Source organism: Meleagris gallopavo, chromosome 9, assembly GCF_000146605.3.
Source record: "Meleagris gallopavo isolate NT-WF06-2002-E0010 breed Aviagen turkey brand Nicholas breeding stock chromosome 9, Turkey_5.1, whole genome shotgun sequence".
Classification (NCBI taxonomy): domain Eukaryota; kingdom Metazoa; phylum Chordata; class Aves; order Galliformes; family Phasianidae; genus Meleagris; species Meleagris gallopavo.
Genome location: NC_015019.2, coordinates 14,056,512 through 14,073,250, shown reverse-complemented (window position 1 = coordinate 14,073,250; position 16,739 = coordinate 14,056,512). Strand labels below are relative to the sequence as shown.

At 46.4% G+C, this 16,739-nt stretch overlaps 2 protein-coding genes across 5 annotated transcripts; one reads left to right on the top strand and one right to left on the bottom strand.

Annotated features, from left to right (window-relative positions):
- Positions 1 to 3,630: 3,630 nt before the first annotated feature.
- VBP1 (VHL binding protein 1) lies at positions 3,631 to 8,526 on the top strand. The gene is made up of 5 exons (XM_019618287.2): positions 3,631 to 3,784; positions 4,381 to 4,447; positions 4,893 to 4,991; positions 6,686 to 6,824; positions 7,323 to 8,526. The coding sequence occupies exons 1-5, from the start codon at positions 3,678 to 3,680 to the stop codon at positions 7,391 to 7,393; spliced, it is 483 nt and encodes a 160-aa protein (XP_019473832.1). The 5' UTR covers positions 3,631 to 3,677; the 3' UTR covers positions 7,394 to 8,526.
- RAB39B (RAB39B, member RAS oncogene family) lies at positions 7,516 to 16,734 on the bottom strand. 4 transcript variants are annotated; one of them, XR_002117745.2, is made up of 3 exons: positions 16,520 to 16,734; positions 10,695 to 13,239; positions 7,516 to 8,132 (listed from the first exon to the last, which is right to left on the bottom strand). XR_002117745.2 is itself a non-coding variant. In XM_010715386.2 (2 exons), exons 1-2 carry the CDS (start codon positions 16,732 to 16,734, stop codon positions 12,813 to 12,815), a joined length of 642 nt encoding a protein of 213 aa, XP_010713688.1. In that variant the 3' UTR covers positions 9,642 to 12,812. The 4 variants fall into 4 exon arrangements, 1 of the variants encoding a protein (XP_010713688.1); XR_002117743.1 differs by lacking the exon at positions 7,516 to 8,132 and having other exon boundaries at positions 9,642 to 10,848; positions 11,591 to 13,239; XR_002117744.1 differs by lacking the exon at positions 7,516 to 8,132 and adding an exon at positions 9,642 to 10,653 and having other exon boundaries at positions 11,591 to 13,239.
- Positions 16,735 to 16,739: the final 5 nt, after the last annotated feature.

Here is a 16,739-nt window from a genome sequence, read left to right as displayed (position 1 = left end):
GCGCTGCCTCCTCCGGCCGTCCTCGAAGCGGCGGTCGGGGTGCTTTCGTGCTCCGGCCAGAAGCTCCGGGCTCGTCTCGTCTCGCCAGCTTTTGCCCCCGAGCCCAGCTGTCGGAGGGCCGGGGCACCACGCGCGTGTCGGTGCGTGCGGCTCCTCCGCCGTCTGTCGCACGGCTCCCTTCCCTGGAGGGCGGCGGAGCCTCTGCTGGAGCAGGCTGCCCGACCGGCTGCACGCTGCCCTTCTCTGCACGTGTCCCAACCTTCCTGGCATCCTTACCGTGCATCCTGCCCTAAGGAACCTGCTGTAGCAGGGTTTGGACTGGATGATGTCCAGAGCTCCCTTCCACCCGGCGCTGTTCTGTGGTTCTGTGTGTGTTGCACACGTCTCCAGTTTCTCGGGTGCTTTGACTGGAGCCCCGGCTGTGCCTTGACTCTCTGCCTCTTTGCAGCCTTACGAACTGGCATCCCAGTCCTTGTCTCTGAGAGATGCTCTTATCAGATCCAGAATGGTCTCTGCAGAAGAGATCCTCTTCAGTGGCGATGTTTGAGCACATACACGTACACGTTGGGGCATGCTTAACTTTATCCGAACGAAGCATGCATTAAGAAGCATTTAGTGCTGTCCTGTTGCTCAAAGTGGCAAGGTAGTTATGATAGTATGGGTTTTATTAACGTTTTGTTTGGGTTTTTTTCTTCGGAAAATAGGCTTCAGTGATAAAACGGTGTGCTGTTGCAGTAAAGACCTGCTTGTGATTTGTTTGTTCCCCAACCTCCTATGCTGTCTGGGCAGCATTAGCTTTGAAGAGTGTTTCATGAATCACCTCTGTTTGGAGGGTGTTTTTCAGTGCCTTTTTGGCACACACTGCTTCATAGGCATGGATAAAGGCCAAGCTGCTCTGTAGTCTTTCATGGCTCCCCAAGCATCATGTGGCACGTAGCTAACTTGGCTTTCCCTGGAGTTAAACAACACTCTTAGTGTTGCCTTTTTGTTCCCTAGTGATCTACACAAGCAGAATTGCTTCCACAAGAGGGAGTTTTGTTTCAGAGCATCTCCAGTCAAGTTTTTGCAATGTTTGGTCTTGTCCTTGTCTTTTCAGACTGGGCTTTGCTGCAGGCTCTGTCAGGAGCACTGTGGAGGGAGAAAATTAGAAAGGCCAAAGCCCAGCTAGAACTGAACTTGGTCACTAAGGTGAAAGACAACAGTAAATATTTGTATTAATATATCAGCAGTAAGAGGAGAGCTAGGGAGAATCCCCATCCCTTGCTGGACGCAGAGGCAAACACAGTGACCAAGGATCAGAATAAGGCTGAGGTACTTAATGCCTTCTTTGCCTCAGTCTTTAATAGTAAGACTAGTTGCTTCATGGGCACACAGCTCCTTGCACTGGAAGATAGGGATGGGGAACAGAATAAGCCCTGCATGATCCATGATGAGATGGTTTTGGACCTGCTCTGAAAGCTGGACACTCACAGGTCCATAGGGCCAGATGGATTGCACCCTAGACTGCTGAGCAGTTGGCGGATGTGGTTGCCAAGCCACTCTCCATCATCCTTCAACAGTCCTGGCTAACCGGGGATGTCCTGGTGGACTGGAGGCTGGCAAATGTGATGCCTGTCCTCAGAAAGGGCCAGAAAGATGATCCTGGTAGCTACAGACCTGTCAGTCTCACCTCGGTGCCAGGGAAGGTTATGGAATGGATAATCTCAGGGGCCATCACTGATGAATTAAAAGTCAACCAGGGGATCAGGCCCAGTCAGCAAGGGTTCATGAATGGTAGATCCTGTTTGACAAACTTGACTTCATTTTATGACAAGGTGACCCGCTTAGTGGATGAAGGTAAGGCTGTCGATGTGTTCTACCTGGACTTCAGTAAAGCCTTTGACACTGTCCCCCACAACACCCTGGTGAAGAAGCTGGCTGCCCACAGTTTGGATGGGCACACGCTCTGCTGGGTGAAACACTGGCTGCAACACTGGCTGCATGGCCGGGCCCAAAGAGTTGTGGTCAATGGAGTTAGATCCAGTTGGCAACCGGTCAGGGTCAGCATCCCCCAGGGCTCGGTACTGGGGCCACTCCTATTCAACATCGTTATTAATGATCTTGATAAGGGGATTGAGTGCACTCTCAGTAAGTTAGCAGATGACAAGTGTGGAGGAAGTGTTGATCTGCCAGAGGGTAGAAAGGCACTATAGAGGGACCTGGATAGACTACATTGACAGGCCAAGGTAGACTGTACAAGTTTAGGGCCAAGTATCAGGTCCTGCACAAACAAACAACGCCAGGCAAACCTACAGGCTTGTGGAGGAGTGGCTGAAAAGCTGCCTGATGGAAAGGGACCTTGGTGTACTGATGGGCAGTCAGCTGGATATGAGCCAGCAGTGTGCCCAGGTGGCCAAGAAGGCCAGTGGCATCCTGGCTCATATCAGGAATGCTGTGATGAGCAGGACCAGGGAAGTCATCCTGCCCCTGTACTCAGCATTGGTGAGGCCTCACCTCAAGTGCTCTGTTCAGTTTTGGGCACCTCAGTACAGAAAGGACATGGAGGTGCTGGAGCAAGTCCAAAGAAGGGCAACAAGGCTGGGGAAGGGCTTGGAGAATGTGGCCTATGAGGAGAGACTGAAGGAACTGAGGCTGTTTGGTCTGGAGGAGACTGAGGGGAAACCTTATTGCTCTCTTCAAATACCTGAAAGCGATTGCAGTGAGAGTGGGGTTGGTCTCCTCTCACTGGTGACACGTGACAGGACAAGGGGAAATGGCCTCAAGTTGTGCCAGGTGAGGTTTAGGTTGGATATCAGGAAAAACTTCTTTGTAGGTCATACTGGAATGGGCTGCCAAGGGAGGTGGTTGAGTCACCATCTCTGGATGTGTTTAAAAATTGTTTGGATGCAGTGCTCAGGGACATGATTTAGCAGTGGGTTGTTAGAGTTAGGGTAGTATGGTTAGGCTGGACTTGATAATCTTGAAGGTCTTTTCCAACCTGAGCAATTCTATGGTTCTAGGAGGCAGCTGTGTCTCTTGCTGGCACTGCAACTGAAGGTGCTCCTCAGGCCATTGCATGCAGGTAGCTGCTGTCAGGTCAGAAGCTGTGGCCCATCCCTTGGCCCACGCCCCTTTCAGGAGGCTGCAGCATGGGTTGAGGCAGCTGGGCTGCTTCCTGGGGCTGGTAGAGGTCAGCGTCCTGCTGCTCCTGCTGCCATCCGAGGTGCTGCTCCCAGGGCCTGGCTTGTTTTGTCCTGCAGGGCTTTCTGTGGCTCTGCTGCCTGCAGGAGGCCTTTGGGAAGACATGTTATTAGCACAAAGCTGCACTGAGCTGTTAGCACGGCTTTCTCCCCTTGGCCTCTCTCTGCCACCACATGGCCTGGCTCAGGCTCAGCCTGGCCCTTTTGCTTTGTTGCTCTTATCCTACGCAGCTCTAATCTGAGAAACCAGGGATGCGCCATCCTCACTTTGCATACGGGAAACTGAAAGTTAGCCCTGGTCTGAGGGCTTCTCCTGTTGGGCTTCATTTGGCATTGGCAAGGCTGATGCTGCTGCTAAAAAGGCATCAATAAATAGGGCTGTGAAATACTCCTTTCATCTTCGATGCAGCTCTCTACTTGATGATACTGAGGATTTCTGTAAAGCTCTTGTAACGCTGAGGGTTTTTTCTCCCCTTCAAGGAAGACGTGGATTCTTTTATGAAACAGCCCGGAAACGAGACAGCAGATGTAGTTCTGAAGAAGTTGGATGAGCAGTACCAGAAGTATAAGTTTTTGGAACTTAACCTTGCTCAGAAGAAACGAAGGTAAGTTGTGTTTGTGCAGAACTGGGAAATGTTTGGCACGGTTCAATTTTTTTTTAATAAAGTTGTGTTAATTTCAATATCCCAAGAAGTACAAAGTTGGTTTTAAGAGAGCTGATATTGGCAGTACTTTCAGGATAAAGAAACAGATTTCCTTTCCTTCCTGAGAATCATGCACAAGAAATGACAGTACTGCTGATTTGGTCCGGAGCCTCTAAGGCCAAAAGCTCTACACTTGTTTTGAGTGCTATGGTTTTTATCTCTGTTTTTGCGGAGGTTTCCCTCTGCCCTGTGGGGACCAGAAATACACCAAAACATGCCCAGCAGGTGCACCTTGTTGTTAGTGTGTGTCACAGCTGGAAAGCTGCGTGCTCTGCTCGCTGTAGGACTGCTGAGCCCGTGCTGGGGGCTGGGGAAGCTGTACGTGAGGTGTCTGTACCTGCCTTCATCTTTTAAATGTGCATTTGTAAGCTCAGAAAGCTGTTTGTTCAGGGCATCGAGTTTTAAAACGGAGGTTGAATTGTGTAATAGAGCTCATCGGTTGTTTAGGAAACTTTGTGTCTGTAAAATAATAAATGATGACTGTTGTTAATTCACAGGCTAAAAGGTCAGATTCCCGAAATTAAACAGACATTAGAAATTTTAAAACACATGCAGAAGAAAAAGGTAAACTATTTTGAATATCTAACGAGTATGAGAAAAGCTAACTGCCTTTCCACCCTAACAGAACACATTGCAAGAAATGTTTTGGAGAGCACACTTAATATGCCTTTGTAAATAACAGAATTGTTTTAAAGGTATGTAGTACTTTCCGAAAGCTTGTTCAAAACCAGTAACGTTTGTAATGCAAGCATCCCTTCGATAGCGTGTAGATTGCAGCTAAGCTTGGATTTTACCCTTATAGAGATTTCCACGTTGCTTTTAAATACTTTAAAGAATGCCTTAGTCTTGGCACTTCAATGTTGAAGTAAACATACATGCAGTTTCACCCAAGCTAATACTGTATCAGTGGCAAAAAAGCAGAAAAGTGCACTCCTTACTGTAAACTTTGTCTCTTCTGTGTGAGTTTCCAGTGAAAATGTCAATGTTAAGCTTTATCATTTCTCTTAAGGAATCCACAAATCCAATGGAAACCCGATTTTTATTGGCAGATAATCTCTACTGCAAAGCTTCAGTTCCTCCTACAGACAAAGTTTGTTTGTGGCTGGGGGTAAGTAAAGTGGTTTATATGACTTTATTTCCAGAAGATGGGGTTCACTGCTGGCTCAGCTGTCCTCCTGATTGGGACAAGTGTAATTCTCCATGTGTGCAAGGAAAGCTGTGTCGTTTCAGTGCAGCAAACATAGCAATATTTCAATATGCTTGTGGAGTTCTTATGGTTTTGTTTTCAATTTTTTTTAGTGCCTGAACATAGTAAAATGACAGAGAACTGTAATCTTGCTGAACTGTTTTATCAAAAAAGTGTATTTGTGAATGTTTCCCTATCACATTGTGCTTCACATTACCAGGCAACCTTGCTTGGCACTGGAATGAATATGCCCAACAAAACAACTCAGCCTGAGAACTAACTTCTGGTCTTCTCCCTGTTATTTGTATTTAGCTTGGTTTCATGCAAGCTTTCTGGGGAAGGGTGGGGTTTGGGTTCCTCAGAGGTACCTGCCAGCTTTTAGAGTGGAATTTGTGCTAGGTTGGTGGGATCAGAGCTTGAATCACATTTCTAAGTACCAAAATAATATCAAGCTGGGATATTCAGGAGCAGAGGCCCCGTTATCTGTAGAGATAACCTGCTAATGTTTATTTTGAGACTTGTAAATCCCTGGTGTTCTCACATGCTGGCTGCCAAACGCAACACAGAGCAGCAGCGTTGTTGGTATGCACTGCATCCTGGCTGGTCTGGCAGTTACAACTTCAGCAGTCTTTTCTGTTGTAAAAACAGAAGATTTCTGTCTGCTACATTTTGCTTTCAGGTAACTTCAGAATTCACAACCATTGACTTTCAGGGTGTACCAGGTTTCTTTTATCACAGTATCAGAGGAAGTTCATCTTGGTTCATACAGAAAAGCCATCGTGAAGCACCACAAATGATTTATTAGTCGTACTTAGGGTTTCTTGGGCCTTTAGCTCTTTATCCATCTTGTTGCTTACAGTCTCTGTGCTGGGCTATGCATATCACTACTGTTGCAGAAACTGTCTTGCAGTTATTTAAAAAACAACCAAAAAAGAAGCAAGCACTGCATATATAGTTCTTGCAGCTCTGCATTGCATTCCCTGCAATCTTGTCTGAATAAGATTTGTGTGGCTTTGTTCAGTACACAATTCTTGGATGTAACAAAGCTACATGGGTGCATCTTCATTTGGTTCCACTTTTTTTTACGTGGTGGCTTCCTTGCTGAAATTTACTGATTAAAAACCACCATGATGCCAGATTGGACTTTCATACACATTATATCTTGTAATACTTTTTGTTAATAAGCAGTGCCACCAGGCTGTTTGTCTGTATTCTGCATAGATCCTGAGGTGAATCTTGAATGCAGCAAGAATTGTTTGTAGAGCTGTGTGACACTTGAGATGCTGTGAAGGAATGAGGAGTGTCTTGTTTTTCAGATGTGGTGGAGATGAGATACTGGCATAAAAGATTGAATGCAATATACAGAAATCCCCTGTTGCTCAGAAGGAGGAGGAAAACTTCTTTCCAAGTCACTGGGGGGATTTATTACTGTTACTGAAGTGGTGGAGCCTCAAGTGGCTTCTGACATTGTTTGCCCTGAACCTTGCCTTAGCTCATCAGTGTTAATGTGATGATCCATAAACAGTCTGAAATATTTATGCTATGCCTTATTCCTTACAGTGCAAGTGTAAAAGCTTCTATGAATCTTTCTGTTGTTTTTTATTGTTGTTGTGTAGGCCAACGTGATGCTTGAATATGATATTGATGAAGCTCAGGCTCTGCTAGAGAAGAACTTGTCAACAGCCACAAGAAACCTTGATTCTCTAGAGGAAGACCTGGATTTTCTTAGGGATCAGTTCACCACTACAGAAGTCAGTATCCTTTTAATACGCAGGAGTGATGTGGAAGGTAATGTACAGGTACCTACTTGTTTCCAGACATGCTTTTAGCTTGGACCTGCTGTCATTAAAATTCTTAACACTCCAGGGTACTTTTTTTTTTTTTTTAGTCAGTGAACCATAACTGTGTTTTCAGTGCTGAGGAGGGGCAGGTTGGTGGCTGGATGTGGCAAAGGTTGTTTGAGATCTGCTGTGATGGTTGCAAGCCTGGACTGAGAGTGAGCTGGAAGAGTGGGTCAGTGCTGTGAACAGGTGGCCAGGCAACCATTTCAAAGTGAAACCAATTCTTCTTACTTTCTTAAGAGTTACTGACGTGCCTGTAAGTTAAGGCTTTGCAGCACGTCAACTCTTTCATTAAAAGGTTTCTGTAGACTGCTGCAAGTTAAAGGAAGTATGTATGATCAACAGGATATCCAGCTTTTCCCCTTTTTTCTTTCCACTGAACACTTCTGTTTCCTTAATTCCACGCCCTCAGATATGGCTAGAGTTTATAATTGGGATGTAAAGAGAAGAAACAAGGAAGACCCATCCAAAAACAAAGCATAGTTTTGCCAGTTTTAAATGTGGTTTCAATTTCAAAATATTTTTAATTTAAACACCCCTGAAATTCATTCTTAAGGGACTGAGTTACTTTAAGCAGTGCAGTAAATGGTAAAATATATAAAAACTAATGGTGAGCGACATTTTATTTATTTGTGAACTCAAAATTTGGTTCCATGCATGCTTCAAGAAAGTATAGATTGTTTGAAAAGATACCACAGTCCAGCGAAGGACATAATATTTGGATCAGACCAGTCTGCTACAAGTAAATTTCTGCCTGAATGTTTGTCTGAAAAGGTGAGGGTGCATGTATGAAACTGACAGCATGTTAGCAGGTTAAGGTCATGCAGGGTTTACTTTTCATTTCTGTGTACAGCTGATGAAGTTAAAGTCAGCGTGGGCTGGGAAGACATGCAGCTGTCATATCCTAGGAAAAAGGACAAACACAGCAAAGTCCTGGATTTTGTCTCAGTCAATTACTTCTTTGGCAGCACCAATATACAAGCATTCCACTGTGGATAAACTTGATTTTAATAATTATGTTAGTTGACTGCCTGTTGCCGAACTCTCAGCACTTTACATACAACACTTTGTGACTTGTCTTCAGAAAAGAATGCTAAATGGAGTAAACAGCACAAGTTATGTCAAGTCTGCAGGTGCTCTCACCCTGTTCTTTTTCCACACACGTGCATACATGGCTTACTTTTGCAAACGTATTGATCAAGGACACCGAAATGCTGGCAGCCTGTAAATGAAAAAAAACAAACCCTACTTGCAATCCCTTAGACAAGATGTCGTTCAAATGTCTTCACACTCAGCCTCCCAGGTGGTGAAACCTGTATTAGATAAGGATGGTTGACTGCAGTCTGGCTTCTGGTGTTAACAGGTGGAATACTTTCTTGGTTCTTACGAAGCCTTGCGAGATTGTTGCCTTTTACCTCTGCAGTTTCTGTCTAAAATGAAATGCTCAGTGGTGATGTCAGTGGCTAATATGCACATTCTCTAAGAGTACAGGTTTTGCTGCAAAATAAATGCAAATGTTCACTGTTGGAATTTCATGTAAGAAACAACATACCTGTAAAGTTTTTGTACTTTTATTTCATTATATTAAAATAGTAAAACTAAACAATTGTGGCAAACACCAGTTTTTGTGCGTCTTTCTTTGTAGGAAAGTCATGAATTTGAGGTATCATATTTTATGTTTCCATCTCATCACTGGGGCAGGGGAGTGAGAAGTTGAAGCAGCTGTGGAAAGCTGGATACTGGTGTGTGTGAAATGGGGGCTGTGAGTCACCACACCTGAATTTGTGAACAGAAGCAATTGATTTGACAGCGCTGTGGCTGAAAATCAGCAAGAGCTGTAGGGGTGGGAGTAAAAGAGGTAAGTCCTTAGCTGTGCTCACAACGCATTCCTGGACTGGGCTCATTCACACCTTTATTTGCAGGGAGGTGCTGTTTTTTTTCTAGTGTCTTTGGCTAGGAGAGAGAATTTTAAACCAATGCATTATCTGACTAGCATGTATCTATCTCTACCCCTTGCTATGCTTGGTTGAAGCTGTGCTTCTCTTTCTGAGAGCATCAGGAATGACAAGAAGGGCAGCTGCAAACGTCCTGATTTCTCTTGCAATTTTCTCTTCTATATGGATTAATGAGATCCCAGCAGGCTAAAGCACTTCCCCACACCACTGCTTTTCTAGCTGGTCCTAAGGCAGCAATTGCTTCTCTTTGTTGTGCACAATGAAATGATGAGTTAAGCATTTATGCACTATCAAAAAACCCTACTGTGCGCAGCTCCCAATGACCTAATGCTGGGTATTAGTGTGAGGGGGGAGGCAGCATTAGGACTGCAAGCACTCAGCAGGATCAAAATGTATCAGGTTGTTAGGGAGAGAGCTGGCCTTGGAATAACACCCAACTCTTGGTTTTGAATAGAGGGTTTTGTTATTTGCTGAGCACAAAGTTAAAAAATTCATAGGCAACTCTGGCTTCCATATGACTGCTCTTCATCCAGTATTGCCCTGTTGTTTACTGCTAAATTTTTGTTGCTTGGATTAAGAACAGAAAGGTCTCATACAGGAGCTAGAACAGTTTCTGCAGTGTGCCAAATGCCGCCTGCTGCGAAGCTCCAGGAGGGGCTATGGCTCCTTTGGCTACTGCAAGGAGCAGGCTGACACTTCTACAGCTGCACTGGTTTTCTCAGCACCCAGCTGTGCAGATGTGATCCAGTGGCCGTTACAGAAAAATGTACAGCAGGTGCCATTGCAAAGATCCTGTTTATTGTTGAGCTGGTCCATACCAGATTTCCAGTTAGGGCTGCTGTACAGAAGCGGTACAGGTATGAGATAGCTTACTGATAAGGAACAGGTAGGGGAGAAGGAAAAAACCAACAGTCTCTTTACAAGTTTTAAATTTCACAGTATCACATAGTAACCATTTTGCTAAGTACAAGCATATTTCCAGTCACATACAGACAGCTAAATACAGCATTATTTTCACATTTCATTACAGTGCATAACAGAAAGCGAGGAAAGTGTATAGTATGTTTTTATTCTGGAGGTTCAGAGCAATTTGAATCTAGCATGCAGATTGTTTTAAGTTAGCTTTTCTTGTTTCTCTTTTTGTCCTAGAGTAAAAGAGCTCCTGACCTTTATCCTGTGGAAAGTTATGATCTTTGATTTCTCTAAATCCCTCTTGCATCAGAAGTCAAAGCGTTAAAACCAGTTGTTAGAAAAGAGTGCTTAGCATATCCTATAAGTTCTTCATCTTAGAAAAAACATTCCAAATTTTGTACAGATGAATCTACATTTCCTATATTTTAGTAAGCTGCCTAAAAAAATGCAAGGAGTTAGAAAAAGATGTATATAACGATTTATCTATCATTTAATATAACCATTTATTACCTCTAAGTAGTTAAGACTGCATACATTTTCTTCTGTACTGTTTCTCTTCAGAATTATGACACGTATTTGTAAATCAAGTACTTACTCTGAAGTCCTGAATATACGTGCTTATTTAGGTTTCCTGGAATTTCCCTCTGGGAGCAGAAAGACTGAGAGAGAGAAGCGGAATGTCCAAGCCATTAAATAAACCAGCAGCTGTCTGGTGAACACTGAGCTTTTCCTGCACAGAGGCTCATGGGTTTTACTCTTGCTAAAACTGATCTTTTTTAAAGTTTTACCTGCCTGTAATGGAGCTTTCAAGCTCTGCCCTTAGGACAGCCACTAGTCAGCAAGGCAACCTAAGCCACAGCCTGTGAATAGCCAGACCTTGAAAGAAAGAAAGAATAAGAAAACTGACCCTTTCATACCTGTTTGCCCTCGTCTTTGTGAGAACAGGACTAGCAGTCCCAGTCTGAGCAAACCTTGTGCTCCCCACTGGCGTCAGCAGAAGCTGAAGGTAGAGAGCCCATGGTAGCCCAGCTCCTGTGGTGCTCTGCATCAATCTTCTCCAGCTTCACTTACCTAGAAAGAGATTTTTTAAGAGATTTCTTTTTTGAACCTTCAGGTTACTCAGCTTGACCACCACCGAGTGCCTGGAGTTCAGCAGGCCTTAGCACAGGGATCTCAGTGTAGGTACAGCCTGTCCAAGATGGGCCGGGTTCTGCAGCAGCAAGCAGCTTACTGAAAGGTGCTAGGCCAGTGCCACCCCTCCTTCACTCTCATTTGCTACCAGTGCCCTCCCAGCAGCTGCAATGCTGCTGCTCCCCTGCAGTGCTCAGGAACTGAAATTGTTCCAAGAGTACTCAAATGAAAATGTAATCCAACTTCAAGGTGAGTTCTTTTTTATATACAGGAATCTTTAATTCATACGGACCAGCACAAGTACTGCAAACTACGAGAAGAGGCTTGGGAAGTCAGTACGAATTCAACAGCACTCAGGACTCACACTGTCTGAGATGGAGGTAGCTTAAAAAAGCTGTAACAAGTATCTTTTTTTCTACATAGAGGCCTAAAAATCAAACACCAGGTGCTTCCTGTGGTTTTTACCTACTCCCTCCTGCCCATAGTTCGGTGTGTAAAGCTTGCAAACTCCAGTAAAAAGGTCACTATTGTTTCTGTTTGTTTTAAATAGGTTGAACTTTGCTACAGGTTACCCTGCTGCAACTGTAAAGCTGGTTGAAACTTAGAAGAAACAAAGCATGCCCAGAAAATGGCCACCCACATACAGCCTTTTTAACAACTGCTTCCACCCGCAATGACCAACCTGATATGGATCATCTCTTGTCAAATTAAAACAAGGAGGAAAACAAATTTTACTCTTGAGCTTGTCTTGGGGCTTTCCTTTTCCTCCTGCTCACACACTTCTGTGCTCCTCCTCCTCAGTTCTAGTTCTCTTCTTCCACAGATGCCAAGAAAGAAAATGACACTTTAACAACAGATAGTGATGGAAGCCATTGCTTTCCATGCTATTCAACTTCTTTAAAAGCAAATCTCACCTTGTCGATGCACCTTAGTTAAGCTTTTCAAGTTTCCCCTGCCCTGCCCAACTTCATTCCATTCTTCCTTGTGGCCCCAGCTGACAAGGCACCCGAAACATCAGCACAGTGCTGTTAGCAGACAAATGTTGGTGTGTCCCACCTGGGTGCCATACTCCAGCCTCAAAATACAGCAGATGAGCACAAGTTTTTCTCTTTATGCTCCTCATCACTTAATTATACTGGAAAGCCCTGAACTGAGGGTACACTGAGGTACACATTGAGGCAGTAAATAGTTTAAAAATGTACTGAATAATTACTAATGCAGCAGGCGTTGCTACTTAGAATCCCAGTTTACAGCATGAAAAACACTAGGGGAAATCATTTGAATTGTAATTACCAATCAAATAACTACTATTTTCCTCTTTAAATGCCACAGAGTACTCGACTATTGAACTAGGTTCAAGAATGTAAGAAAAAAAAATTCAGAAGTATGCATACCACATCAGTAAACTTTTCCTATGCCACTGGCCTTAGGAAGGAATGGTACCCATGCTGCCTTTACACCTTCCTGGTAATAAGCAGCTGATGCAAACTAAGATGTCATCTTTCTCTCTGCTGCTTCTCATACTACAGCACTGTCCATACTGTGGCTTCAGCACCCAGCATGGCGCTATAGATTTACTTAAAACAGGACACTACAGCACTGTGGCACATGCTGGCCCATTCAGATCTAATTGTGTGCTCTGCCCCCTTCTGCTGTCCCTCACTTCTGCTTGCTGTCTCATTACAAAATCTACATGCACCCTCACTCACTCTGTTAGGTTTATAGCCTCCAGTTCTGAAAAGTTGTATGGAACAGAACATTTATTCCCTGGGTCTGTTCTCGTATCCAAAAAACTGCGGGAGGCTGTTTACAACGGGAGTGTTGCTCTCCCTTCTGGCACACTGAGTTCACTTAGTAAAGTACGTTTGGTTAGTAGAGTTCATCACTTCTCTCACTAGAAGAGCTCAGCACAAGCACCGCCTATCTGATTTCACCACTTCTTCTGAAGAGTGCACTACATTTGGGACAAACCCACTCTTTACCCCTTCCCATCCCTCCTGGATCGAAATTTCCCCCCTTTTAACAAGCTCGTATATATCTCGAGTCAGATCAGTGAAGGCCTTCTCCACGTTAATGGCATCCCGAGCAGAGGTCTCAATGTACTTCATACCATATGCAGCAGCCAGTTTCTCAGCCTCGTGCCTGGTGACTTGCCGCTGTGTGTCAAGGTCACACTTGTGACCCACCAAAACAAAGACGATCTGGTAGGGCTGGACGTGCACCTTGGTCTCTTCTAGCCACTCGTGGACGTTCTGGAAGGACCTGCGGTTTGTAATGTCAAAGAGGAGGAGTCCACCAACCGAGTTCCTGTAGTAGGCTCTGGTGATGGACCTGCAAAAAAATGATCCATAGCAAACATGTAAGTCACTGCTATTTGGGAGGTAGGGCAGAGCAAGCTTCACTTTTTTTTTTCCTGCTTGTTTCTTTTGATTCTCTTTTCTTAATCGCAATGTAGCACTTCTGTACCTAAGCCTCTGCTTTAAAAGGCAGCATTTCTGCTACCCTGACTACCCTGCAGAGCACAGGACAGAGAATGGCACTCAGTCACATCTCGCTGCTTTGACTTGTGCTCTGCACATCTTGTCATTCACAGACATCTAATCTTGGCTTAAAACTTCATCCCTGAGTAACTGCCTCATGGATTTGCTATAACTTCACCACCATTTCTGGCTTCTCTATCACAGATTTCTATATTCTCTTTGCCATTGGCCTAACGAGCCTCCACCACACCAAGTCAGTACTCTGCATGGTTTGGGTGCCCCACTGGTTTAGAAGCATTGTAGCAGCTTAAAGGAGCCAAACACCTACTGGCAGATACATAAAAGGCAAAGAGAGAGGCCACAGATCAGAAGGCAGAAGGTGGAGCTGTGCCCCTAAAAAGACCCCAAAAGGTCCCGCAGACCCTCAGACTGAGAAATGGAAAGCATTCTCCACAGTCTGAGGCAGCCTGAAGCAGCACATGAAATCAGCCAACAAAGGTCTACAGAGAACACAGAGCTGAGCAGAGCTACAGTCTAACAGCTACTACATATGGAAAAAACAAGAAGCAGTAAAACTGTACTGTTTCTGCAAAGTCACCGATTAGTTCTAAATCCAGAAGCACTCATCGATTTCAGTCCCTGGAGAACTTACACAGGGACCTGAACTTCTTCTTCTGGGAAAATGTAAGCACCACTACGTCTACCTTGGGATGACTCTTCCTCCACCAGACAAGTCTGTTGTTAGAGGTTATTCTGCCCTGCAGTGTGCTTATCCTGCAGAGCTACCCCCAGAAATGATTCACCAGCATTTTTAAGATTTGCTTTATCAAAAGTCCTGCAATGATGGGTGAAAATCCAACTGAAGAAAGCCAGAACGGGGGGCAGAGGGGGGGGAGGGAGAAGGGAAGGAAAAAAAAGGAAAGGAAAAGGGAAAAAAAAAAGAAAAAAAAAAAAGTAGGCTTGGCTAACTTCTCCTCTCCAGTTATCTGGCCCAGGGACAAGAACAGCTCTGCACATTTGGGAACAAGGGAATCAGCTCTGCCGTTTGCTCTGTGGCCAGCTGCAGACAGACACTGGCACTCTGAATTCACCCCCATGCTGTCACAGGCACTTCTGCTTCTCCTGTGTGCCAGCACACCAGCCCTGGCTGCTCCTGCCAGCATCAGCAGTGCCTCAGGTACTTCTGAGAGACATGACAGGATCTGAACAGAGCGCTGCGCTGAGGCAAAACTAGGTGAAGGTCTGGGTGCCTTTCCACAGACATCTCCTTACCGATCTGCAGGAAGCATGCTACGCTGCCTTCACTCTGCGCCTCACTGCCCAATTCCCCATGAGACTCCTGCCCAGCTCTTCCCGTCCCTCTCCTGACCACAGCAGAACAGTGCTGCGACTCACACCCACTCTGACCAAGTTTGAACACAAAGGCACCGCCTCTGTGCAGGACTTCTTCCTCTCCCTGGCTCTACCTGGGGTCCTCACCGCCCACCCCAGCCCTTCCCTCTCACTGGAAGGGAACAGCTGTTCTGTAGGTGCTGGTACACATTCCCAGCCAGCGAGGGCTGCACACGCTTTTGCTTCTGTTAGCATTACATGATGTCACGTTTCAGACAAGAAGCAAGTATTTGAGCAACCTGAGAAGGGCACAACCTGCTGGATCCAGGAAGAATGGAACCCTGCTGTTCTACAACTCCAAAACAGCCTCAACGCTGACCCAAAGAGCACCATTCTGGGGCCGAGATGACAAAACAGAGGCACGTGCTTAACTGTAGTTTAAGCCCTGACTGCACAGGAATAGCTTCTCATTGATGGAGAGTGAGAGAACTCACAACAACAGTCAGGAAGAGCAAAACTGCAGCACAGATGCAGACTAGCAGATACCATCACAGTGTCTTCAAGGCAATGGCAATGCTTTCCTCATCGTGGGACAGCTGTTAACTTACAGTAAAGCAGCTGCAAATGCTCAAAATGGAGAACTCCATGAAATACCAGAATTCTTTCCTAAGAATTTCCTTCTTAAGAAATCCCTTGCACTGTGACAAACAAGTGTAATGGTTCTGGAGAGCACATGCACTGCTATGCTTCTTGCCTGCACCCACACCTTCAGCTTACCCCAGTGCTAGCAGTGTTTTGCCTTTTACCAGAACAGCCTGCAGGGGAAGCCCAGGAGCTACCGGCTTCATGGGGTACAACACATGACTGGATTTGATAGGGACAAATGCAGAACAGACTTTTGTCACAGCTGAAAGTATACCGTAAAGGTAGCTGGGTTTGCTTTTCGTATTGGGAATTTAAGTCTGCACTTAGGCAAGGGCACTTCCAAGTGGCAGGATGTGTTCCTATGCCAGCGACCCTCCTGCCCCTCGCATTGCTGCTGCTGAGCGCTGCTGCCCTTGTGCTGAAGGTCGCCTGTCACCACGTCTACACGCAGGTTCAGGCACCAGCAAGAAGAGCAAGCAGCCCCGGGGGCCCCAGACTTCCCTCCATTTTAAAGATGGGAAACAGAGGTGTCCAACAGCTTCCCCTCCTCACAGCAGAGGTACAAGCGCGGGATCGCACACAGCCGCGTTTTGGAATCTGACGCAACCGAGCGCTCCGGTGCCTCCTCTCAGCCAGCGGAATAAAGCAGCGGCTCCCGGCCTCAGCAAAAAGCCTGTCCGTGTGCAAGGACCGAGCGCGGGCCTGGGGTCAGCGCTAAGGGTGGGAAGGGAGGCGGGGGACCGGGAGCGGGGAGCGTTCATCGGTGTGTGAATGGAAGCGTTACGGCAGCGCGGCTCCGCGATGCTGTGCGGAGACGCAGAGAAAGGAAAGCGCTTCCGGAGGGAGCGGGAGGAAAGCGGGTCAAAGATGGGCGAAAAACAGAAGCGCACCCACGCGATTAGCCGAGGTTCGGGGCACGCTCTCACAACCTCACCCCCAAACCGGAGCCCCGCACCGCCCTGCCCTGCAGACGGCGGGATCCGCCGCAGCTGCAGACCCGCACCCCGCACGCAGCCGGAGCCCCGCATCCCCCAGCCCTCAGCCCGCTCCTCCGCGCCGCCCCGCCGGGCCGCGCCCCGGCTTTAGCCCCGCAGAAACGAACGGGCGTAAATAAACGGCCCTGCGGCCCTCCTTTGTGCCGCCCGCAGCCCTACCGGAACCGCTCCTGCCCGGCCGTGTCCCAGATCTGCAGCTTGATCCTCTTGCCCGGCTCGATCTCCACCAGCCTGGAGAAGAAATCCACGCCCACCGTGGGGTCGGAGATCTGCGCGAAGCGGCCCTCGGTGAAGCGGCGGATGAGGCAGGACTTGCCCACGGTGGAGTCGCCGATGACGATGAGGCGGAACTGGTAGAGCCAGATGGCCTCCATGCCGC

What these genes read in the sequence shown, in the direction of transcription:
- VBP1 (XM_019618287.2), top strand. Translation starts at nt 3,678, where the DNA reads ATGAAACAGCCCGGAAACGAGACAGCAGATGTAGTTCTGAAGAAGTTG. An exon ending in AACACATGCAGAAGAAAAAG is followed by an intron (nt 4,448 to 4,892) that starts GTAAACTATTTT and finishes ATTTCTCTTAAG; the next exon opens with GAATCCACAAATCCAATGGA. An exon ending in AAGTTTGTTTGTGGCTGGGG is followed by an intron (nt 4,992 to 6,685) that starts GTAAGTAAAGTG and finishes GTTGTTGTGTAG; the next exon opens with GCCAACGTGATGCTTGAATA.
- RAB39B (XM_010715386.2), bottom strand. Translation starts at nt 16,734, where the DNA reads ATGGAGGCCATCTGGCTCTACCAGTTCCGCCTCATCGTCATCGGCGAC. An exon ending in GCCGGGCAGGAGCGGTTCCG is followed by an intron (nt 13,240 to 16,519) that starts GTAGGGCTGCGG and finishes ATTTTTTTGCAG; the next exon opens with GTCCATCACCAGAGCCTACT.